Here is a 25,600-nt window from a genome sequence, read left to right as displayed (position 1 = left end):
TTGGGTGGCTATTTCCTTTCCCATGTTAGGGAAGTTTTCAACTATAATCTCTTCAAATATTTTCTTGGGTCCTTTCTCTCACTCTTCTCCTTCTGGGACCCCTATAATGTGAATGTTGGTGCGTTTAATGTTGTCCCAGAGGTCTCTTAGGCTGTCTTCATTTCTTTTCATTCTTTTTTCTTTAATCTGTTCTGCAGCAGTGATTTCCACCATTCTGCCTTCCAGGTCACTTATCTGTTCTTCTGCCTCAGTTATTCTGCTATTCATTCCTTCTAGTGTATTTTTCATTTCAGTTATTGTATTGTTCATCTCTGTTTATTTGTTCTTTAATTTTTTTAGGTCTTTTTTAAACATTTCTTGCATCTTCTCGATCTTTGCCTCCATTCTTTTTCCGAGGTCCTGGATCATCTTCATTATCATTATTCTGAATTCTTTTTCTGGAAGGTTGCTTATCTCCACTTCATTTAGTTGTTTTTCTGGGGTTTTATCTTGTTCCTTCATCTGGTACATGGTCCTCTGCCTTTTCATTTTGTCTATATTTCTGTGAATGTGGTTTTCGTTCCACAGACCGCAGAATTGTAGTTCTTCTTGCTTCTGCTGTATGCCTTCTGGTGGATGAGGCTATCTAAGAGGCTTGTGCAAGCTTCCTGATGGGAGGGACTGGTGGTGGGCAGAGCCGGGTTTTGCTCTGGTGGACCGAGCTCAGTGAAACTTTAATCTGCTTGTCTGCTGATGGGTGGGGCTGAGTTCCCTCCTTGTTGGTTGTTTGGCCTGAGGTGACCCTGCACTGGAGACTACAGGCTTTTTGGTGGGGCTAATGGCGGACTCTGGGAGGGCTCAAGCCAATGAGTACTTCCCAGAACTTCTGCTGCCAGTGTCCTTGTCCCTGTGGTGAGCCATAGCTGGCCCCGCCTCTGCAGGAAACCCTCCAACACTAGCAGGTAGGTCTGGTTCAGTCTCCTATGGGGTCACTGCTCCTTCCCCCTGGGTCCTGATATGCACACTACTTTGCGTGTGCCCTCCAAGACTGGAGTCTCTGTTCCCCCTAGTCTTGTCGAAGTTCTGCAATCAAATCCCACTAGCCTTCAAAGTCTGATTCTCTGGGAATTTGTCCTCCCATTGCCAGACCCCCAGCTTCGGAAGCCTGACGTGGGGCTTAGAACCTTCACTCCAGTGGGTGTACTTCTGTGGTATAAATGTTCTCCAGTTTGTGAGTCACCCACCCAGCGGTTATGGGATTTGATTTTATTGTGATTGCGCCCCTCCTACTGTCTCATTGAGGCTTCTCCTTTGTCTTTGGATGTGGGGTATCTTTTTTGGTGAGTTCCAGTGTCTTCCTGTCAATAATTGTTCAGCAGTTAGTTGTGATTCTGGTGCTCTCGCAAGAGGAAGTGAGTGCATATCCTTCTACTCCGCCATCTTGAACCAATCTCCCTTGCTGAGTTCTTAAAAATAACACACTGGCAACTGGCATCTAGTGAGACTAAGAATTTGATCACGTATTAAGTAAATCTGATCATATATTAAGTCCATAGCAATAATGGCCTTACTCTGCTGTGGCAATTGCCATGGAGTAGCCATACAGATTGTGGACATCGTATTGCTTGCCCCAGTGCTGTACTGCATCCATGCAGAGACTCTTGCAGAACAGGTACCCATCCAGGATTCCTGCGACAAAAGAGGGATCAGTCAATGAGAGCCTGAGATGCATATTCCCTGTTTCTCAACTATCACCTGAAATTGTGGCTCCCTAGCCAGGCATTTTTTGTGGCCATCCTGGAAATGATCATACAGCTTCCTCACTATCAGAAGGATATATACTTTCAGTAGTTTCTCTGATATATAAAAAAATTGTGCTGACCCATACACATTCTCCCACCTGGGTGCACATGTGACCAGAGGCAAGTATTTGGAAGTAAGTGGATCTAGTTAGACTTGAAGTTAGATCTGAAGTCTTCAAACTGAGCTAAATTAAGTGGTCCAAGAATAAAAATATTAGATGAAAGTGTAAATTAATTTCTCACCCTTTCTCTAAGCTGTTATAAGGGATGATTGACCAATCTCTCTTTCATTCATCCAATCTTTTCTGCTCCCCTTGCACCACTATGGTTCAGATCCAAATTACCTTTGTCTTAACCATTGCAATCATTTTCTTAATGGCTTATTTAACTCTGATCTACTGATCTTCTAATTCATATTAGAAGCATACATTAATGCCAGATCAATATTTCCAAAACCATTTGACTGTCATGTTTCCCTCTAAAACTTAAATAATTTCTATCACCAAAAGAATGAAGCCTCCCATCTGAGTCTCTCAGCATTTGATCCTGACCCATCTGCCCTAATTTCCTATTTTTCCATCAGACTGGAAGTTTTCATAAGATGCTCTAATTCTAGCAGCTCATTCTTTTCTTAATCAAGATACAATTTATCTGTGAGCCTCTAGATTTCTTCAAACTACAATAAATGCTGTGATTCCAGGGCCACACCCTGGGATACAGTGTTGTTCAAAGTTCAATCAGAACTCACTAGCATCATATTCACTGACTCTGACGTTGGCCCGCCCCCCCTTCCCCGCCCCCCACCAAGCCATGGGTTCTGGCTTCCTTTCATTTTATGGTCCAAATCTGTTCTTCACTGTCTTGACATTACCAGACTTGACCTTCATATGAAGACCTAACCTGGTTACCTAGTCTCTATCTGGTTAGCCCTAACCTATCTGGGTACACACTTGAGAGGAAAATGAACTAACCACTAACCTCTGGCTTCTGCACCATATCTTCTCTGGAACAGAAACAGCTCAGATGTAGGTAGAAGGACTAGATTGATTGCTCCTTTTGAATTTACGCCTCATTTAGGAAAGCATAGAGTGTTTTGATTTTCTTTCCTAGCTTTCTTTATACAGTACCCACATTTTCCTTCCCCTATGCAATTTATGTAAAAAATCCCTTGCCAGGTTATTCATATATATCCTTATGAATTTAAAATACCAGATATTCATTGCCACTTTAATCAAACTAATCAGCACTTACTGGGAGTGAATGGAGGATAATTTAGATTGCTTGTGAAACATCCTGAAACTGAACCATCCACGAAGTTGGAGACTTCATTCATATCCTAGAAGACAAAGAACAAAGACTATTAAGAAAAAGTAACATGTCCTCGTATGTGGTACTGATGGTGTCTTTCTTTTTTTTTAGGACTCAGAGAAATGATTCTAGATATTTCTTTTTTTAACGAGGTTCTTATGTTAAGGAGAGAAATAGATGTTCCTGTCCTGTCTTCTCTACCCATTGAAGGCTTTGTGGAGAAGGTCCTTAAAATCCCTTCAAAATGATATATGTATATAATCATTGAAAATGAAAAATTTCCAAAAATATTAGGTGAAAAATATTTCAATTTATATGGTCCCATGTATATCAACTTATACATTCTCTAAATATTCAAATATAGCATGAATACACACACATATAAATGCATATACATATGTAATACAAACATATGCAGAGAGAGTGAGAGAACAAGCATGTACCCACAGCTGTGCAAGTGAGGGCTCTGGAAAGATGCATACTGAAATATTGATGGTAGATGTCTTTGGTTGATATCACTTTAGCTCTCCTCATCTGTTTAGCTCTTTGTATTGTTTGCATTTTCTACCTTTCTCTTATAAATAGAAAAAGTTCAACTCTAGAGCTCTGTAAATTGTGCCGGACACCTGCTGCTTTGCATTTGTTTTCATTTGACATCATGTGAGACATTTATCCTTTCTGCAGCCACAGTTCTGTCGCTCACTTGAGTACTTTGGCTCTGATCAGTTTATCCAACACGTCCAAGTGAAAGAGCCCTGAAGTGGCAATTGAACAATTTGTGTACTTTGTGACAACGTAAGGAGTATATGACCTATTTTTACTTCAGCTCATTCATTTGTAAGAGGAGAGCTAGACTCGGAAAAAACAGATATCTTGGTTTACTTCCTTCCACTTCTAACAATCTGATTTTGAAGTCTAAGCTACATGTTTTGGTAAGATTATTTGAATACTAAGAGAGAGAATACCTAGAATTATTGTCATACTTGCTTTCCTCTCCTCCTCTTCCCCCTGTGCTCCATGACTCGATGATATAGAGATACACAGCCTGAATGTTAGCCGCTTAGTAATCAAAATGTTAAGAACTCACAATCCAGATTCCATCAAATTCTACTTGATTGTGGAAAAGCTCACATTCATTTGCCCACCAAGCAGTACACTTGGGGTTGGTGTAATCAGGAAACACAGTTTTTCCAGGCCAGACCTGCAGGAGGAAAAGAAAAACATTGATCAAAGGAAGTTAAATGAATACAGAGTAAAACACAGTACAAAGACATTCCTAATACGATCATGGCAAAAGAGGTGCCCAGGCACAGGTCCTTTTCAATTAGGAATGTAAAGTGCTTTAAATATTTAGACTAAATAGGAGGAGTCAAATAGTCACTTGAGAAAAAACTTATTTCAAAAAAATGGTTAAGTCTTTGCTAATCTTCAACTCTGCCTCACCCTTTCCTCACACTTTCTCTACTCCTAATCCTAGGAATGGTAAATGAGGGAGAGTACTGTATAATTTCAACTGACCCATGACAAGTTATGGGTTCTAACCATCAATTACTCTTCTCTATTCTCTTCCTATCCACTTCTTCTCAGACACTAGGCACTCGGGTCAGCAGAGGTGTTAGAAGTGAACCAGCAGATAATACCTTCATGGAAAACAAGGACAGATAAGTTTGAGAAAGAACTAGTCAAACTTGCCAAATAACAGAAAAACTGAGTAAGAAGAGGAATGAAATAGTTTCACTGGATTTGCCAGTTAGGAGGTAACTGGTGCCAAAGCAGCATCAGTGGAGTGATGGGGGAGGAAAGTAGACTGCAGTCAGCTGAAGAGTGAATGGGGGGGGTACTTTCCTTGTGGCGCAGTGGTTAAGAATCCTCCTGCCAATGCAGGGGGCATGGGTTACAGCCCTGGTCCAGGAAGATCCCACATGCCGCGGAGCAACTAAGCCTGTGCGCCACAACTACTGAGCCTGCGTGCCACAACTACTGAAGCCCGTGCGCTTAGAGCCCATGCTCTGCGACAAGAGAAGCCACCGCAATACGAAGCCCGCACACCACAACAAAGAGTAGCCCCTCTCGCCGCAACTAGAGAAAGCCCGCACATAGCAATGAAGACCCAACGCAGCCAAACATAAATAAATAAAATGAATAAATTTTTAAAAAAGTGAATGGGGGGTGAGGTGAGGAGGTGGACATTCAGTATCTAAGTCTATTTTTTAAAGGGACTTTGCTGTGAAGGGAATATAAGAACTGGGATGACTGGTAGGTATTTGAGGGTGAAAAGGACAAGGGCAAGTTGATCCCCAGCATATATAAGGCACCTGAAAATGTAAAACAAAACAATTACAGACACACAAACACACACACACACACACACTGCCACAGCCCCTCCACCAGCCCCCACTTCCCCATTAAGATACCTCCCCAATGAGTGGAGTCACTCCATCTGAAGCATTCACCCATATCTTCATATCTGAACCCCTGTCATACGGGCCATAGGGATTACTTGGGGAAGAGTTGTTGGAGATGGCTGGATCCTAAGAAGGGGAAAAATACAATGAGGGACCTAGCTTTGAGCTAGAAGCACTGAAAGGAAACTGGGGATTGAGGGATGAGGGAGGGGGAGGGGGTGTAATGACAAGGAAGAGCAAGGACCTGATGTGGGGGAATAAGAGGACAGCACATACCACAATGATGACCAATGTTTGTCCGTTATTGTGTAACTCTTTAACAAACTCAGGGAAGCCCTTAAACTTTACTGGATCATAAGTGAAGTCCTTCCTCTCATGCATATAATCAATATCAGCATGCTGAACGTCCTGAAAGAATACACAACGTCCACAGTTTATGAGCCCACCCCTGGAATCAGATTAGCTGCGTCACCCTATCCTGTTGCCTGGTGCTCTGGCATTGAAAACCAATCTAACAAACAAACCACAACAGTTACAAAAAATATCACTAAGGCTATTAAAACATATCCATTACCTAAATGCTATGTCATCCACAAGATAAAGGAGAGAAGGGACTGTCTCTCCCACTTCTCCCGCATTTGACTACACTACATTTTGTATTGTTGCTTCTCTTCCACTTCAAGCCTTCTTTGGTATTTGCTCTTTCCTAATTTTACTTGTATGAAAATAGTGGAGCCCAGAATGAAATTGACTCTTGCTCCAAGACCTAAGCGTCTGCCTCCAAGGGAATGGGGTAAGGGAGAGAAGAGGATTATTCCAGAGACTACTGGGTGTTTCTCTTTGCATCTCTTGTAAGACCTCGTTTACTCATTATATAATAGACACATTCAAATTTAGCCACTTAAATCATAAAAATATTTTATTACATGTATAAACTGTATTCTTTTGTTCCCTTCAACTAGGGAAAGAAATGCCTTGAGAATACAAATAAGAATGCATCGTGTAGAATGTCATCAATACAGTAAGTATAAGAAAATCAGTTCCTTCAAGGAATGGTTGGCCCAACAAAAAAGTCCAGCATTCTGAATATATAAAAATATTTTTGTTGTATACTTTTTTTAAAAAACTCAGGAGGAGACAGTATAAACAGTTGTTCTTGTTCCCCAAGAAAATTCTTTTATTTTTGGAGGATTTTTTGCTGCCTTACTTACGTAAGGCAGCTGTGCGGCACGGTTTCTCTCCATGACTTCTTTCATGTTACCCAGGGTTCCATAGTCATAACGACCGAGATGAAACCCAAGTGCCCAGTATGAGGGTAGGGCTGGCCGTCCAATGAGCTGAAAGAATGATGTGAAATGAAAGTTAGCAAATACTCTATTTTTAACAAAACTTTTTCTACGCATTAGTTTGGGGGCACAAAACATACCCCACTTTCCAACACACTATTTCCTTAATATTAGAATGCTAGCCCCTTTAATAAACCATTGGGGTTTGGATCAATTTTTAACAGCACATTTATAATAGCTACTTATAATAGCATATGTTTGTGAGTTACACTTGCATATTAAATTTCCATTTCTTTGCTCTTATTTACAATTTCCTCAGTCATAACCATAACATTATAGGTTTACCTCTTGATACTCTTGAACCACTTGCTCTGGAGTGTTTCCCAAGAACACGTAGAAGTCGAGAATGCCCCCAGTGGTGCGGTAAGTGACAGCTGGGGTGGGCTGGAGGGAAACCTCTTGAAAGATTAAAAATGAAGCAAATAAACATTAGAATTTATTCTAGAGTAATAATTACAAAGCTTTAGACCAGAGGATCACCAGTCATCTGAACACTAATGAAGTGATCCTAATGCCTCAGTTTTTGTATAAAAAGGGACAAACTCTGACCAAGTCCACCCTCACAGCACAAGAGAGGCCAAAGCATTTGTTCTGTGACAGATTTCCATAACTGGTGACTGCAGTGTCTTAACTGCTGTGTCAAGATTTCATTAAAAAGCAATCAGTTTCAGGAAGGGGTCCAGAATAAGCCACTGTGGCATAAAAATGATTGTAAGCTGAAAACGTTTGAGTTTCTGAAATCCCTTATCCACCTAAAAGCAGAGCCTCCCATATGAACTCAGTTGTCATAAACCCCCTGCCCTGGAGCAAAACTAATCTCCTCTGAGACAATAAATTGGCAGCACACAAGAATACCCAGCCCCCACTATTCTCCTAAGGGCTCACTAATCTTTCCAAAACGTCATTTGTTGTTCCATTAAATGCCCTTTATCCCTCTCACCCCTTCTAAGAAGCCATTTGTTTCATCCTAAGTACATTTCTTCCCCTATTAGGATGGTTTCTAAGTCTCAAATTCTAACCACCCCTTTGAGTTACTCACTGAGCACTCTTGTGTATATGCAGGTTGCACACGTAAATAAACCTAGTTTTTTCTCTTGCTAACCTGTCTTTTGTCAGATTGATTCACAGGCCCCCAAATACCAAACCTAAGAGGACAGAGAAAAAAATTTTCTTCTCTGACATTCACAACTACAGAATATGCTGTTCCCACCCCATATCCCATCATTATTGCAGGAACATAACCTGGCTAGACACATGGAGGTACTAGCCTCAGCAGATCTCACATCAAGCAAGAGCCACACTAAAAAGATGTCAGAGATGATACTATACATTCAAAATCCCTCTAAACCCCAAATGCAATTTTCAGAGATGAAGTCTCCCCACAGCTTTGATTTGCATTAGGGATAAAAGGTCTCAAGATCGACTAAAATGTATTCTTCAGGCATAAGAACAACTCACACGGAGTATCTAGGATTCTGTGACTTTTCCCTCTAAGCCTGACACAGATTATTTTCTGGTTCCTTTCAGCCACCTGAAACTGTACAATCCTTGTATTATCTCAGTCTATTCTTTGACTATCAGGTATCTTAGAATCATCTTAGATCCCTTAGAGTGATTCTCAAACAATCTGTGGTAAAGGATCAGATCTTTATTTTTTAAATTTCCAGTTCTTTGCAAACTGATACTTTTATAAAATAACATGAAAATGAATTATTAGAAAAAGTTTCGTACATGCACTTGGATGCTACAGCAATGTTTACTCTTAATTTTATACTCATCTTACTGTAGACCTGAAACAGTCTTTGAACACTCCATGGGTCACGCTTTAAGGAGTACTGATCTAGTCCATCAAGTCCCAGTTGAGAAGAGGGTGGGGATCAATATCCTGTGCTGACCATCAACCCTGGGAGATTCTGACAGAACTCCTCTTTCCCTGTAGGGATTGATTCATTGCCCTGAGATTGGCTGTTACTGGTGCAAGCAGAAAAACAGTTGAGAATCATTGATCTGATCTAAAACCTTCAAAGATAAGGAAGCAAGCTACTTCCTGGAATCCTATACCATTTGGTCTTAAACAATCTGATTGTACTCTGCCTGACCCTCACACTCCACTTTACCTTGCTACCCCTGGATGTCTCGATGTAACATTCACAGCTCAGTTGTAGTTCCTTGGTTACACCCTGCTATTACAGCTATTACCTGTTTCTTACCAGAGCTTTTATTAAGCCCTGTACTGGATGAAAGTCTGAGGAAGGAGAAGAACAAATTGGTAGAAACTGCCTTAGAATAGATTATAGGAAAGGGTTAGCTGTTTTAACACTATAATAGTAAATATTCCCACAGAGGCAGCCAGATTCAAGAAAATCGTAAGCTAAGAGAGAAAACTCTACTCATGGCTTCCATGGGTCAACAGGTAATGAAGTATGAATGGCACAAGCAGAGAACATACAAGGTCCCAAGCTACGGCTCAGCCATTCCTAAAGGGCGCCATTCCTTTATCATAATGCTGTAAGAAAGGAACTGAAAATCATGCTTGTATGTGAATATTCCTTTAGTCTTTTACCCATGGCATTGCTGTTCATCAGAAACACTCCAAAGGACAATCCACTAGCATCTTCAAGGCATAGGAAGAATGTCTGTGCACCATACAAGTTAGTTCCATCCTGCAGAAAGAGAATTTAAAACCAAAAATTTACAAATAAACCCCACATGGCCAGAAATAGCTTAGGAAATCGATGTTAATCATGTGAGGAATTGACAAGGAATTCATGTCAAAGAAGACACAAATTTTTAATATAAGGTCTATACTTGGTTGACGTTAATCAAGTGAATTAGCATTTTCATATAGAATGAGCCAGCTATGACCACTTATCTAATAGAAATGTGAGAACTTGTGATATGTTAGGATGTGGGAGAACAGGAGGTTTGAAACTGTAGTTCAAAAAAGCTCTTCTCTACAGATATCAAAAACAAACTTATGGTTACCAAAGGGGACACGTTGGGGGTAGGGATAAATCAGGAGCTTGGGGTGAACTATGTAAGACAGATAACTAAAAAGGACCTGCTGTATAGCACAGAGAACTCTACTCAATATTCTGTGATAATCTACATGAGAAAAGAATGAATATATTTATATGTATAACTGAATCACTTTGCCTCACACCTGAAACTAACACAACAATGTAAAGCAACTATACTCCAATAAATTTTTTTTTTTTTTTTTAAAAAGAGCTCTTCTCTCAAAGAGGCTTGACCTAACCTCATCTGCAAAAACTCCATCAAGCCCTAATATAAGTCAGGCACCTTTCTAATTTGCAACTAGATGGAGCTCTACTTAAGATATCTGGTCTTCTAGTCTTTACAACAGCATACATTAGAACTTGAGCTGGTCTTCTAGACTTTAGAACGGTAGTTCTCAACCTGGGCTGCATCCCACCCCAATTAAAACAGAATCTCTGGGAATAGAAGCAAACATTGATAGTTTGTTCAATTTCCCTGGGTGATTCCAATGTGTAATCATGTTTGAGAATCACTGCTCTAGGACAGCATATCTCAAAATTTGGTGTGCATACAAATTACAAAGGAACCTCATTTCAGTGTGGGGTCTAATTTAGTAGATGGAAGAGGGAGCTGAGAGCCCAAATTTGTCACACGGTGGTGCCCATACTGCACACTTCAAGCAGCGAGGATCTAAGGCTTCTTATTAAACAAGCATCATCAGCCATATCCCAGATGAGCTGCTCGGACCCAACACCTTTCCTGTTTTTCTGATAGGCCTATGGTATGGTGAGGAGCATGGGCCAGGGATTAGATCCTATCTCTGCTCCTTACGAACTATTTTTTTTTACATTGGGCTATTCATTTGGCTTTTCTAAACCTCAGTTTCCTTGTCTGTTAAATGGAGTAAATTAGACTTATTTTTCTCAGAGTCCTTTTGGTAAATAGAGATAATATATTTAAAAATTCACTTAATAAATTATTCCTCTAATTTCCTTTCATCCAGACACTAGTTCTGCTTAATTGGGAAAGTTGCTGAACAAGACCTGAATGTAGAATTGCTGAGTCTAGAAAATACCTCTGCTTTGAGTTTTAGCAGTCAAAACAAAACCAAGAGAGAAAAAACAAAATGAAATAATAACAACAAAACTCTACTCCTTCTATTCTTTCACTGCCCCAAACATTCTTCACACAAAGAATGATTAATACAGAATTTTAGTTGATATTTTATCCTATTTTGCTGACAAACCTGGTAAGTTGGTGATTTGTAAAGGTCAACCTAAAATATGGTAATCATAACCAGCATATTGTGCCGAATCAATATTAGTTTTCTCCATAACTAGTTAGTTCAAAACGAAAAAGTGATGAAAAAAACTTGGTATTTATTGAGAATTTTCTATGTGGCAGACACTCTTCTAGAGACTCTACATGTATCAATTCATTTAATTCCCATCACAACCCTATGAAGTAAGTATATTACCCCCATTTCATAGATGGGGAACTAAAGACACAGAGAGGAAACCTGCCCAGAACCACAAAACTGGCGAGTAGCAGTGGCAGAATTCAGACCCACATAGCCGCACCCGAGCACCTGACTCTTAACTGTTATACTGTACTGCTTAGGAGTGACCTTCATGAAAGAGGCTATGATATTCAGTGGAAAGGGTCCCATAATGAAAGGTTACCCCTTTGGGGATTGTGTCCCTGGCAAATATGGGCCAGGTCTTCCAATTCATATCGTGCCGGTACTGCTGGTGCACGTGTTCTCCCAGACCATACACGTTAGCACTAGGCAGTCGGATGGAGAGCTGCAGGAACTGATCAGCAAACAGCAGGGGCCCGATGCTGGAGTCAAACCTAGACATGGGTGGAAAACACAGGGACGGGTGGGCAAGTGGAGAGGAGGGAATGCAACTGCTTAGAAAATTGTTCTTATATCTCAGAGACTCAATACTCCCTGTTTAATCGGCCCCATTTGCCCTCCTGTGACATTTTTCCATGGACATCAAGAGATCAGGATTTCCTGAGGGCAGGTACCATTCAGCACATTTCTTAGATTTGTCCGCTTGACTCTCTATCACATGACCAGAATATTAGTCGTACATTATAGTAGATGCTCCATAGAGAGTCACTGCTGGATAGGTGTTAGATGGATGGAGGGAAAAAAGGGAAAATAAGGAGGAAAAATGACCAAATGGAAGGAAGAAAGAGAAAAAGGACACAGCCCAGTGCCTGGCCTACAATAAATGCTTAGTAATAAAAGAGGAGGAGGACGAGGAAGAGGAGGAAGGAAGGAAGAGGAAGGAAGGCAGGAAAAAAGTATACATTTGGAGGTAGAGAGTCTGGTCACCAACAGTGGGCTCACAACCTTCAGGAATATTGTAGAAATGCATCCTTTTTCAGGCTTCAAACTTCCCTCCCCCATAACCTTCATACTGAATCTCCAGATAGGTTTGCAAAACTTACAGAACATGATTGTTGCTCGTTCTGATCACTGTGATGCTAAATGGCTGTTTGGAGACCTCAACTTTATAGGTCAAGGAAGAAGCAGCATTTCCTTTGAAGGGTTGCACATGTTCATGGGGCACTTCATATCTGTCCTGGTTTTGGTCAGTTAACTGTCCAGAGAGATTAGGGAAAGACAGTCAAAATGAAAATGTCTCTGTTTTTCTAAAATAGAAGCATGCCCACCAACACCAGCGCTTCCCAACATCTGTGCTCCTGGTACAGGAAGCTGTGCAGCAAATGACATTATGTCTGAAATTATGTCACCAAATTCAGATGTTTAACACTTGGACATAAGTTAGTCTTTAGGTAGAAATATATACTACAAGTCTGCAGACATAAACTATCTCTAGAATTTTCAAAGTTGTGATCATTCTTTTTTCCTTCCCTATATCATTTCACATGGTATAAAGGGGAAAAAAAATGAAAGCCAAAGCTCACCAGTGAACTCTATAATATACATTTAGGAAGTTATCACACTGAAGGAAGGCTATAAATGCTCTCAACATACACATGCTGAGAATAATGACAGTAGAGAAAAATACCTCCATTAGCAAATTTTTCTCTTTTGTAGTAACTGCAGTCATCAGGTAGGGAACAAGAACTTCTCCAAAAAAATTTTAAATAAACAAATATCATATGCTATCGCATATGGAATCTAAAATATGATACAAATGAACTTATTCACAAAACTGAAACACACAGACACAGAAAACAAACTTAGGGTTACCAAAGGCGGGTAGGGAGGGATGGATTGGGAGTTTGGGATTAGCAGATAAAAACTACCATATATAAAATAGATAAACAACAAGGGCCTACTGTAGAGCACAGGAAATTATATTCAGTATCTTGTAATAAATTATAATGGAAAAGAGTATGAAAAAAGAAAAAAAGAAACAAACTACAACCTTAAAGTGGAAACGGTTAGACGTCTGGTATTCCGCTGTGAGAAGGACGTTGTTGACATCATTTCCAAAAAGAGATGGAGAAGGCAACCTTTTCAACTGGGCTGTGAATCCTAATGTGAAGGGGGTAAAGAGTTTTCATAGCTGGCTGTGTAAATTCACAAACAGCCACATACTATTAAGCTTTATGTCAAAGGGGCTGGCGAAAAGCCTTTACTTCCCATAAGAAGAGGAGACACGGATGTGTACCTCATCATACACACATACTGTCTTGGGCCAGATTCTGAAGCTAGGTATTGTCATTATCTTATTCAAAAACCATGCCTCTCTTCTCCAAAATCTGAATGGAAACATCCCTCAAAGCCCTGTCGTTACACCAGCCCATCCATCACTCATATACCCTTTATATTCTGAGCCCTCAAGGTGTTCACATCCGTTATTCCTTCTCAGTTATCTTCATGTTACGCCACAGGTGATCGCATGCATTGATGCCATCTCCCCAGTTATGTGACAAGCCAGGTGAGAGTCGAGACCTTATTAGAAAAGCCCATCAGGCCAAGAAGCCCTGGAAGAGGAGCATGCCTCTTCCTTTATGCTAAGAGCCTCCCCAAGTATCCCCAGCATGTTCATTATTATGTCTGCATTTTGAGGTGGGAGAAAGAAGGGGGGATGTTTAGTCCATGAACACTGACACTGGCTAGCTAACTTTCATAAAACATTGATAAAATTGGAATTGTTTCCATATCATTAAAATTACATTATATATTAGAGTTGTTAGTAGTCTCAGAGGTTACTGAGTTCAAATCCCTCCTTTAAAAGTTAGAAACTTGGGGAACGAAGAAGTTACAATGTTTGGACAAGGTTACAAAGGTACATAAAGACAGAGTCAGGAATAGAACATGTCTCCTGACTCCCAAGACAGAGAGTGATATTTTTCCTTGATGCCAAAATAGACTCTAGTCCTTGCTCAAGGGCAGTGGCCACCTCCTGTCACACGCTGTGGTAGCCGTACAGAGTAACACCCCGCCTGCTGCTACAGCTCTCTTCTGCAGTGTACAGAGCCAACCTGCAGGGGACACAGCCCAGTGCCTGGCCTACAATAAATGCTTGCAAACCTCCCTCCCCAGAGGATCTGGAGCTCCTTCCTCAAGGCTGAGTCTGGCTTACCTGCATTTGTGTTCACAAGGTTGCCCTCCATTTGATAGCCATGACTCTTAGAATAGTAGCACCAGGGCACACTTATGGTTCCCTGAGGTTTCCAGCAGCACCCACGCTGGTCACACATGGCCTGAAATAAGAGATTAGTTAGAGTAACTCCACTATGTATAGAACACTATCATTGATAAATATAATTTGAGCTTGCAGTCTCATGAGCCTTGTTTTACAAATAAGGGACCTGATATTTAAAGAAATTGTGCTGTATCCCAGCCAATGCAGTGCTTGCACTCAAAACTCACTTTTCTGGTCAATATCCTTCCTTGTTGTTGTTATCATATAACAATATATGATCACAATGCATTCTCTACCTGTCATCACAATAAACCTGGTAAATTTATTTAAATATTCTAAACTACTATATAGTTATACCACCAGTAACCCAAAATGACAAATGGAGCTTCATTGATATTGGCTTTGGGCTCTAAAAAAAACTTTGCAATTAACTTTAATCAGAAGCTTTGAAATCAAGGCAATTTTGCTTTGACTTTTAAATGCGTATATTACAAATGGGTATATTTAGTATATGTGACATATATACATATATATTATACATATATGCACAGTATAAGTATGTATGTGTGTGTGTGTATATATATGTGTGTGTATATATAGTCTCTTAACTCCTCCCAAGGCAGTAAGTAATTGTTCCTTGAAACCCAAATAGATTCTGATTCTTATTTAAGAAAGGTACCTGCCTTTTACTACAATTAATGACTGAATCACATGGAGACTAAAATGGATACAATCTCTTTCTCATATAACTAATTTGGAAGAAGCAATCAGGTTAAATACAAAAAAAGTACAAGGAAACCACTCCTCTTTAGAGTAACTAATAAAATACATAGCAAAAATTATGGGTTGTGGCTTCCACGATTAGATTACAGAGCGTCTCCTGTCTTGCTTGCTCCCTCCCTTTCACTTGCTCTGTTGGAGCTCTCACTCTGCGAGAAGTGAGGTGCTGGACTGCAGAATGACCCACATGGTGAGGAACTGAGGGAGGTCTCCAGCAAGGAACTGAGGTCCTCAGCCCAACAATCCTTGAGCAGCTAAATTCTGCTAATAATCACAATACACAAGCTTGAAAAGGATCATCTCTCAGTCTCAGAAGACACCTTGATTGCAGTCTTCTGGAAGCCTATGAGCCAAAAGCACCCAGATACACCAAGGCCAGATTTCTGACCACAGAAACTGTGAGAAAATAATGTTTGTTGTGTTAAGCCATTAAGTTTTGGGATAATTTGTTACACAGCAATAGATAACTAACATACCCTGCTATATTATTTTACAGATGAAGAACCTCAGGCCACAGGGGTAAAAGTTCACAGTGGTGAAGTGATGTGCCAAAGGTCACTTAGCTATTGAGAAGACAAGGACCAAAACTTAGTTCTCTTGTTATCTATTTCCTTTTTTCTATAGTCTGGGTTGAGTATCTGCTGAGCATATTTTCAGGAGGATATGGCAATGCTTTACAAATGTAAGACAAAAAAATTGCTTAGATATATGAACAATTAGATTTAATCAAATGCTATTTTTTTTGCTAATAACCAATATTAAGGATCGAAAAACAGTGTCCATCTGTGGTTTCTATTGCTATGGAATCAGGCTTCACTGTGAACTCAACTAGTCAGCAGTTTTTGTTTTTTCTTTTCAAAACCCACTCAGATGAAACTTCAGTATAACCTGAAAAGAGAAAGATGTTGAAAAGAGTGTTAAGCAGAACGGTTTCTGCATGCTCCCCAAAGCTTAATAACTTCTTCACTGAACTGGAAAGGGCAAAGATCAAAGAGTGGCCAAAGCAGCATGAAAAGTGAACAGCCTCCTGGCCAACTGGAAATCCCAGGCCCTGCAGCGGAGCCAAGCAGTTATGAGGAGCAATGTCAGGGAGAAGCAGAGAGCGGGGCAAATAGACAATAGAGTAAAGAGTAGGTGAAACCTCAGAAAAGAGTTGTAGAGAGAAGCTATAAAAAAAATGACAACATGAATAGGACTGAAGGCACCCAAAAAGAATTAAACCCAAACTTGAGACACAAAATGTCCTTTTAAGTTGAACATGAGAAATAAAATTTAAGAGAAACTGCCAAAATAATATAGAGTGTATAATTTCTAATACAGGATTGAGGGGAAAAGTAAGGGGAAAAATTCTCAATGCAAGAAATAAGGAAAGAAAACATGTATATGGGGGGTAGGCGTGAATGGGGAGCAGTACATAAAAAACAGGCCAAATGGAAAACACAAAATGAGACCCTAGAAAAAAGTCTTTCATGTCAATTATCATATGGCTTAAATACTTAATTCAAAAAACAAGGATAATCAGATTACATTTACAGAAATAAATTCAACTGAAGCTGTTTACAGGCAGCACACCCAAAATTTAAGCTCACAAAAGCACTAAAACAGGGGAAAACAGCTATGTGAGAAGAATTCTTACCAAGGGTTAGTACAGCTATAGTGATAGCTGACAAATAGACTTTAAGTAAATATTAATTATTAGACATAGAGTCACTACATGATGACAAAAGCTTCAGTTCACCAGGAAGATATGACATCTCAAACCTGATACACACCTGATAATAAAGACTCGAAATATTTACAGAAAAACCTTGAAGAATCACAAGATAAAACTGAAAAAGATAGTAAGTACATAATGCAATATTTTTAAAGAACTCCCTCAGTAATTGATAGATAAAGTAGACAAAAAAGTAAAGATATTTTGCTTTTTACATAATAGATACATACAGGCTCCTGCACCAACACAAAGAGAAGGACTGGATTGAACTCAGAGATAGTGAGAAACCAGACGCTGAAGACACTGCTTATGACCTAGTCAAGCTCTGCTCCACTGGAGTCCTTTTCTCCTCCAACCCCCAATGCTTCTTAACATTTAGAGAGAGAGGAGAAGAAACAAAAAAGGAAGTATTTTATATCACAATCAGACATGAGAGAAAAAGGAAAACTAGAATCCAGTTTTATCCACGAATACAAATGCAAAAACCTAAAAGAAAAGAGCACGCTATTTTAACAATGGAAATCAGCAACATATTAAATAAATAATAAGCGAGTGGTGTTTCTTCCAGAAACACAGGGATTCTTTACTATTAGAAAATCCACTGTATAATTTTTCATAACTTATTAAAGGAAGTACACAATACAATCATTTAAATTAATCACCTATTCATGATAAAATTCTCAGCAAACTGGGAATAAAAAGTAAGTTCCTTAGTTGGATAATGGGTAGATACCTAAAGCCTATAATATCCATCTCACTAACTGTGAAATGTTAGAAACATTCCTTTTAAAATCAGAAAAAAGAGTAGGTGACCATGTCTATGATGTTTTATAATTAAATATATATTGGAGGTCCTAACACTACAAGACTAATAAGACAATAAAGAAAATTTGTAAAACTAAAAAGGATGAAGCCAAGTTATCATTACTTTCTGACATAATATTGTGTAAGTAGAAATCCAAGAAAATTTATAGAAATAAATTTAAACTAAATAAGTTAATTATTATTATATTAGATCTTCTATTTTCTTCTTAAAGTCATAACTTTTTCATTTTTGCCTTTAGGCTTTTAATCTTCCTGGCATTGTTCCTTGATATATGATGTAATATAGGAATATATAAGCTTGACTCCATTAAAATATAAAATATCTGTTCATCAAGACAGCATAAAATAGGTGAACACAGCCTCATAACAGCAGAAGATACTTGCAGCATGTATAATAAAAATAAGAAGCAGAATCTAGAATAACACAAACAAGAAATGTGTACAAATCAGTGTGAGTTGAAAATAATTTACTGATAAGACTACATATGCCTTGGAATATGTGCATCATTAGGTCATTAGGAAGCAGCATATCTAAGATTAAAAAAAAAATTCAGAGGGCTTCCCTGGTGGCGCAGTGGTTGAGAGTCCGCCTGCCGATGCAGGGGAGACGGTTCGTGCCCTGGTCCGGGAAGATCCCACATGCTGCAGAGCGGCTGGGCCCGTGAGCCATGGCCGCTGAGCCTGCGCGTCCGGAGCCTGTGCTCCGCAACGGGAGAGGCCACAACAGTGAGAGGCCCGCGTACCGCAAAAAAAAAACAACAACAAAAAAAATCAGGACCTCAGCAACTGTAGCATTTATAAAAGACAGAAAGCAAAGTTGCAAGGACAAATGCAAACAGGTGAAAAGGAAGTGTCCCAGGTGCAGTGAGAGTCGGCCTGAGTGAATCAGAACTAGCCATCTCCTGCCACTGGAGGGAATGGGACCACAGTGGACCTTGCTCATTCAGCCCTGCCAACCATCCTCACCTGGGTGCTGGCTCCTCTAACCCTGTATCCCTCCATCCTGTTCTTTCTGTACTGTCCAGTGTCTCTCCACAGCCTTTATGTGTCCTGTCTTAGACACAGAATTCCCTCCCTTTACTGGGATAAGAAACAATGGAATTTACAACAAAGAATCATCTGAAGGGAAATTTATACTCTTAGTTCTTTAATCCCAGAGGAGAGAACTAGAGAGGAATGATAAAATGATATAGCAATGGCCTCAGCAGTAAAACATTTTGCCTAGGCAGGTGTCATATTCATAATTCCTTCCCACTCCCCACCCACACAGCCATATACTTTCCTTCAACAAACACATTTTATATATATATATATATATATATATATATATATATATATATATACATATACACAACATTATCCATTGAATCAGCCTCTCAACAACACTTTAGATTAGCATATGGCACCCAGGATACTTAAAACACACAACAAAATACCTAAGAAATACCTTCTATGAAAAACCAGGTCACTGAAAGTGCTCCCAGAGTATTTCTCTCTGGCTGAGCTAAAGAGGAGCAGGCCAGTGAATGAATGCAAAGGTCACAGATTAATTCACTTGGGTATAACATTTAGAAAAAAGGCAAAGGTTGTTTATTGAACTACAATCTTGATACCACAGTATTAAACGGTCTTATTATAAAACCAAAGAAGCATTACTGAGGCAATAATGACATTTGAAGTTCACGTAGCCAATAACAAGACGGGCTGTTGCAGGAAAGTGGACAGACGGAGGATGCATTAGTCTTCCAGGTGGGCTTCTGAGCAAGTAGTTTCCTAGCACACTATTACAGGGGCAAGTAAATGGGTGTGGACCAACTTTCTGGAAATGTCCTGTTTAGGTACAGCAATATCTAGACCACAACATCCCATTCCTATTGGCAAAGCAGCACATTAATTAATGGTCCTCTATCATCAAGCTCCAAACTACCTTATAGTCTTAAACATTATATGCCATCTGGCACTCATCCTGTATCTTGGCCATCTGGGACCATTCAATATGTCATGTATGTGCCCCACAATATCCTCTTCTGTCACTTTGTGTGCATTGTCTCCTCTATTCTGAATTCACTTTTCATTCCTCTCATCTCTGTCAAAATCCTGCTTATCATTAATTCCAGACTGTCACCTTCTCCTTGATAATAATCTCTTCTGCTTTGTGATCCACACAGTATTTCGTTTATATCTTATAAAGGTTTGCTTTATATTCTAGTTATTCATTTACTTAGCTTATCTCCTCTACCTATTGAACCTATCATCTAAAACACCAAACTTTATGACATTTGGCCCCATATGAAGCGCTTTTTTTTCTTTTTCTCTTCTATCTTCTTTTTCCTTTATTTCTGTCTTTTATTCTCTCTCTTCTTGGTTTCCCATTTCGTGATTTCGTTCAGCCCTAAGTGGCTGCTCCTAGCTGTTATGTATCACATAAAAAGCCAACCTCCTCTACCAGAAATCCAAGGTCTTCCAAAATCTGAATCTACCTTTTCTGTTCAGACACATTTCTTCCTACTCCAAGCAGGCATGTCTCTTCATTAATCCAAGAGAAAGTGACATTCATTCAGTCAGGGTAAGATGCCAGATGAAGGGGATTGAATACTGCAATAGTCTTGGTAAGATGAACTGCTCTATCTGGGGTTCCTTCCAACGTTGCCAGGCTTGCTGTCCAGGCTGATGCCCTTCTGTGCTCTCACTGCTTTGTCCTGTCCTGGGGATTTCCTGATCCTCGACTATTTACCATATTGGTGCTCTCTCTTGCCTTCAACATAGCCTCTGAACTTCCTGACTAGTTTCGTCCAATCACTCTGCTCCTAACTACAGTTCCCAGGCATTTTCTCTACTCCAAGCTATTTATCTGGCTCCGGTTCTTTTTTTCTGCCTTAACGTCCAGCTTCCCCAAAACCCCAGTCTATCACTACGGTTGATTTCTCATCTGTTATTTCTTTGCCATCTTGATTCTCTATGACTCAGCATCTATGCTGTTTCAATCAATACCAAAGGCTCAAATTGTGTAACCATTCTCACTTTCCACAGTTCACATTCTGTGACTCTGTCCAAGTTATGGGCTGAATTGTGTCCCCAGAAAAGATATGTTGAAGTCCTAATACTCAGTACCTCAGAACTTGATCTTATTTGGAAATAGGATTGTTGCAAATGTGGGTAGTTAAGGTGTGATCATACTAGAGTTGGGTGGGCCCTTAATCCAATGTGATCTGTGACTTTATAAAAATGGGAAATTTGAACACAGACACACACAGAGAATGCTTTGTGAAGATGGAAGCAGAGAATGGAGTAATGTAGCTACAAGCCAAGAAACGCCAAGGATTGTGGCCATCACCAGAAGCTAGGACAAAGGCATGGAACAGATTATTCCTCAGAGCCCTCAAAAGGAACCAACCCTAATGACACCTTGATTTTGGACTTCTAGCCTTCAGAAGTATGAAAGAAAACAAAATGCAGAAATAAAATGTCTTTTGGTATCAGGACCTTTAGACAAACCAAAATAGTAACTCTCAAGAACATCACAGATTATTCCAGCCCGTGAACAACAGGATGGCTACAGAGATAAATGTGAGAGTGCCACATGCCCAAGAATCACATGCAGCAAGTATCCTTTCTGTGTCTGATACAAATCTGCCATTTCAGGTCAGTGGACTTCACTCAGAAGGCTGCATTTTGTTTTTATTCACTCTCAACATGAAACATGACTGATATGGTGTGTGCAATGCATTTTATAATCAAATATTCAACTGGACTTCAGGTGATGATCAGGAAACACTGCCCAAAAGTAAATGCCCAGATGCCTGCACTATCTTTAATCTGGTATTTATTACCTCTTCCTTCAAAACTTGGCTCTTGAAACTTTATCCTTATTTGAAATACTGTTTTATGCCTATGGATGACTTTTTATTGTAGAGCCTAGATAACCTTTTAGAATTGTATAAGGAAAAAAGAGAGACAGAGAGAGGCCAAGAAACAGAGTCAGAAACAGAGTCAGAGAGAACTAGTAACCAAGTAGTGTTGCCAGATAAAAGACAAATATACTTTTAGTATAAGTAAGTCCCAAGTCTTACACGGGGCATAATTATACTAAAAATTTATTCATTGTTTATCTGAAATTCAAACCTAAATGGACAGCATGTACTTTTATTTGCTGAATCTGTCGACACAAGGAAATTTTCTAGTTCTTCCTCTCCCAAGGCTGAGCTGTCATATAAACATGAATACAGGATTTCTTTTCCTGAGCCACCAATAATTGCAATGCAAACAATAAACAACTCTGGGGGCTACAAACAGAAAACAAAAAGAAAACAAACCCTTATCCAATGGCATAAACTCTTAAATGAAAACAAGATCTGAAAGTCAAACCTTTGTTGGTGACTGGTCAGGGATGCAGTTTATCCGTTCCAATTCATTTACCACTGGGCACTCGGCAGAACCAGGAGTGGTACTTTTCCCAGGATCTGGAGTAACTGTCATCCCAGGACCTGAGGTAACTGTTGTCCCAGGACCTGAGGTAACTGTTGTCCCAGGACCTGGGATAACCCCAAAAGCAAACATAAGGTGACAGAATTAATATCACAGGCATTCAATACCCCCATAGTTCTCAACACCTCCAATTATATGGTCTCCACTACTGATTGGGCCTCACTCTATGACCTTGAAATGTACACATTCACTTTATAAAGTCTCATTTTGTTCTTGCTGACTGTATTTAACTCTACATATACCTGCACCATCTCCTTCTAGCAGCAAGGCCCTCCCCTATGAGACAGTGCATACAAGAGCAAGGAGTTGGACTCCAACATTAGATTGGAAGCTCACCAAAATGGGAACCAAATCTACCTTCTCTACTCCAGGGGCTGTTAAACTATGTCCTGTGGACCAAATCAGGTCACAGCCTGATTTGTAAATAAAATATTGCTGTCACACAGCCACACCCAGATTTTTTATGTATTGTCTATAGCTGCTTTTGTTATTATAGGCAGAATTAGGTAGTTAGGACAGAGACCGTTTGGCCCACAAAATCTGAAGTATTAAATATATGGCCCTTTACAGAGAAGTCTGTACACTCTGCTTTGGTCCTGTACTTCCACCCAGGCAGCTGGTTCACAAAATGTTTGCAAACAGATCACATGCAGTATATATTGTTCTCTTGAATGTTACCCTAATCATGGTAACCTCAATTCTCCTTGCTCAGTCAACAGGCAATCCCTTGACAAGGAACACTTCTGAGTGATGGCATTCTTATACAAATGTAAAATCTCATAGGACAAAAAATGTAAAGGGAGGTCACCAAACTAGAAACTGGCATCTAGAATCTATGCCAGTTGATTGATGGATTCAGACTTAAAAATCAGTTAAATAGGACTTCCCTGGTGGCGCAGTGATTAAGAATCCGCCTGCCAATGCAGGGACACAGGTTCGAGCCCTGGTCTGGGAAGATCCCACATGCCACGGAGCAACTAAGCCCGTGCACCACAACTATTGAGCCTGTGCTCTAGAGCCCGCAAGCCACAACTACTAAGCTCGTGTGCCACAACTACTGAAGCCCACACACCTAGAGCCCATGCTCCACAACAAGAGAAGCCACTGCAATGAGAAGCCCACGCACCACAATGAAGAGTAGCCCCCACTCGCCACAACTAGAGAAAGCCCGCACACGGCAACAAAGACCCAACACAGCCAAAAATAATAAATAAATTAATTTTTTAAAAAGTCAGTAAAATAAAGAAGGCACGTTTATTGCATTCTAACATAAGGAAGTTAGATTTCTTTAGGGCACTCTACAATAAGCTAGTAACAATATTAAGACAAAACAATGAGGCTTCTAATAAGTGTTCTTTTCACTAAGGTTTCCAATTCAAAAGTGGTGGAGTAATAGAACTTTATATTTGTGCCAGTTTCCACATAAGGGTTTTAGTTTCATCTTCAGGATCATAGAATTTTAAGAACTGAACAACCTTTGAGATTATTTAATCTAACTTCCCACAGAAGTAGAAATGGCGTGACTGAGAATGAGGTCGGGGGAGGGGGCAAAGGTTTTCCTCTGGCAACACACTGGCCCCTCATCACCTGCCCCACCTAGGAAGCTGCTCCTAGCTGAAGCCCAGATAAGAAATCATGGATAACTCAGCACAATCCAGCCCTTCTGTTAAAATAAAACAGTTCAATAAACTTTTAATACAAAAACTCTGGTAGCTGTTATTTTTTTAAAGAACCAAACTTGGGCCGAAGGTACTTTAATTGATTATATACTTATTTGACTACATTTCATATAAGGGTATTGTTGATTACTATTGTTAACAAAATTACAATTATTCAATGAAATTCAGCAAATATATTTCAAGTGCCAGTTGCAGAATCCTGCGCTGTGCTAAATTGGGAAATGAAAGTGTCAGAGTTAGGCCTACAATGAATACCTACTGTGCTGTCACAGTTTGAGTCAGGTGGTCCCCAACACACACATATAATACACACACACACACACACACACACACGTTCACACCAGTGAATATGAAAGCATCACTTCCCTGCCATTTCTGAGGTGTTTGCTCTGATAAAAGCAATATATGGAGGGGGGAACACCAGAGTTCCTTGTTACCTTCTGATTCCAAACAATCTCTGGCTGAAAGCACAAAGAGAGGAATAGTGATGAGAAACACCACAAGCAGAAGAACACTGAGCATAAGCTCCAAAGTAGTGAACTTTTTCAACTTCTTTCTTGCCATCTACAAAGAAAGAGAAAACAATTTTAGATTTGAGTTTTATTTAACATGTGATTAGCAAACTTCTTTTAACAGAAAAGCTCAAAGGTATACATAAGAGAAATGAAAAACATAATAAACGCCCAGGTACCCATCAACTAGATTAAACAATTATCAAGTGGGTCTTCCCTGGTGGCGCAGTGGTTGAGAGTCCGCCTGCCGATGCAGGGGGCGTTGGTTCGTGTCCCGGTCCGGGAATATCCCACATGCCGCGGAGCCTGCGCGTCCGGAGCCTGTGCTCCACAACAGGAGAGGCCACAACAGTGAGAGGCCCGCATACCGCAAAAAAAAACAATTATCAAGTGGCCAATCTCATTCTGTCCTTTTTTTTTTAAAGGTAATATAAAAACTTTTATTTTTCTTATATCTATTCTTATTCATGTCTCTCCTTAACCTTGGGTTATTCTGAAGCAAATCTCAGATTTCATATCTTTTATTCTGAAAATATTTAAGCATATTTTTTTAAAAATAAGAAATTTCACAAAAGCCAAGCAAAATACTGTTATCACACTTAAAATATTTTTAAAATAATTCTTCAATCAAATTAAAGAATTATTTTTAAAAAATTTCCCTCATTGTCTGATAAGCATTTTATAGTTTGTTTGTTCTACTCTCATAAGGATCCAATAAGATTTATATATGACTAATTGATTTATGTCTGTTAAGTCTTTTTTAACCAGTAAGATTTGTTCTGTAGACCTGCCCACAATCTGGATTTTGTTGATTGCATCTCCATGCATGCCAACGTGTTTCTCTATCCTTGTATGTCCTATAAATTATTACATCTACAGTTTTGACAGATACAGTTTGGTTTCTTTTTAACATGAATGGTGCATAGATGGTACAACATCTTCCAGCAAGAGACACATAAAATCCAGCAGTCTCCTTTTTTAAAAAAAAATGTTCACAGCCATTGGCGAGCATTTCTTCGATCCATTATTTCATTAGGAGTTGTGATGCAGTGACACTGTAATTTTATCATTCTTTGTTCACTTATTAAATGAAATATTCCTATAGAAAGAAATTTCCCCTCATCTATC

The 25,600-nt window shown here is 39.6% G+C and overlaps 1 protein-coding gene across 1 annotated transcript in view; it reads right to left on the bottom strand.

The window, feature by feature from the left end:
* The window catches only part of MGAM (maltase-glucoamylase), a gene marked incomplete at both ends in the record, with an annotated part of 81,339 nt that extends 56,815 nt beyond the window's left edge, over positions 1-24,524 (bottom strand). Inside the window, 14 exons of the mRNA XM_079711008.1 lie at positions 1,551-1,668; positions 3,033-3,117; positions 4,177-4,290; positions 5,504-5,620; positions 5,771-5,902; positions 6,706-6,831; positions 7,126-7,238; positions 9,404-9,503; positions 11,523-11,694; positions 12,304-12,455; positions 13,251-13,360; positions 14,415-14,535; positions 22,162-22,256; positions 24,398-24,524. Coding sequence (XP_079567134.1) covers positions 1,551-1,668; positions 3,033-3,117; positions 4,177-4,290; positions 5,504-5,620; positions 5,771-5,902; positions 6,706-6,831; positions 7,126-7,238; positions 9,404-9,503; positions 11,523-11,694; positions 12,304-12,455; positions 13,251-13,360; positions 14,415-14,535; positions 22,162-22,256; positions 24,398-24,524 — 1,682 coding nt within the window. The remainder of the gene's footprint in view (positions 1-1,550; positions 1,669-3,032; positions 3,118-4,176; positions 4,291-5,503; positions 5,621-5,770; positions 5,903-6,705; positions 6,832-7,125; positions 7,239-9,403; positions 9,504-11,522; positions 11,695-12,303; positions 12,456-13,250; positions 13,361-14,414; positions 14,536-22,161; positions 22,257-24,397) is intronic.
* Positions 24,525-25,600: the final 1,076 nt, after the last annotated feature.

This window comes from Hyperoodon ampullatus (genome assembly GCF_949752795.1).
Source record: "Hyperoodon ampullatus genome assembly, chromosome: 9".
Classification (NCBI taxonomy): Eukaryota; Metazoa; Chordata; class Mammalia; order Artiodactyla; family Ziphiidae; genus Hyperoodon; species Hyperoodon ampullatus.
Note: the sequence above shows the minus strand (reverse complement) of the source record. Positions and strands in the feature narration are given on the sequence as shown.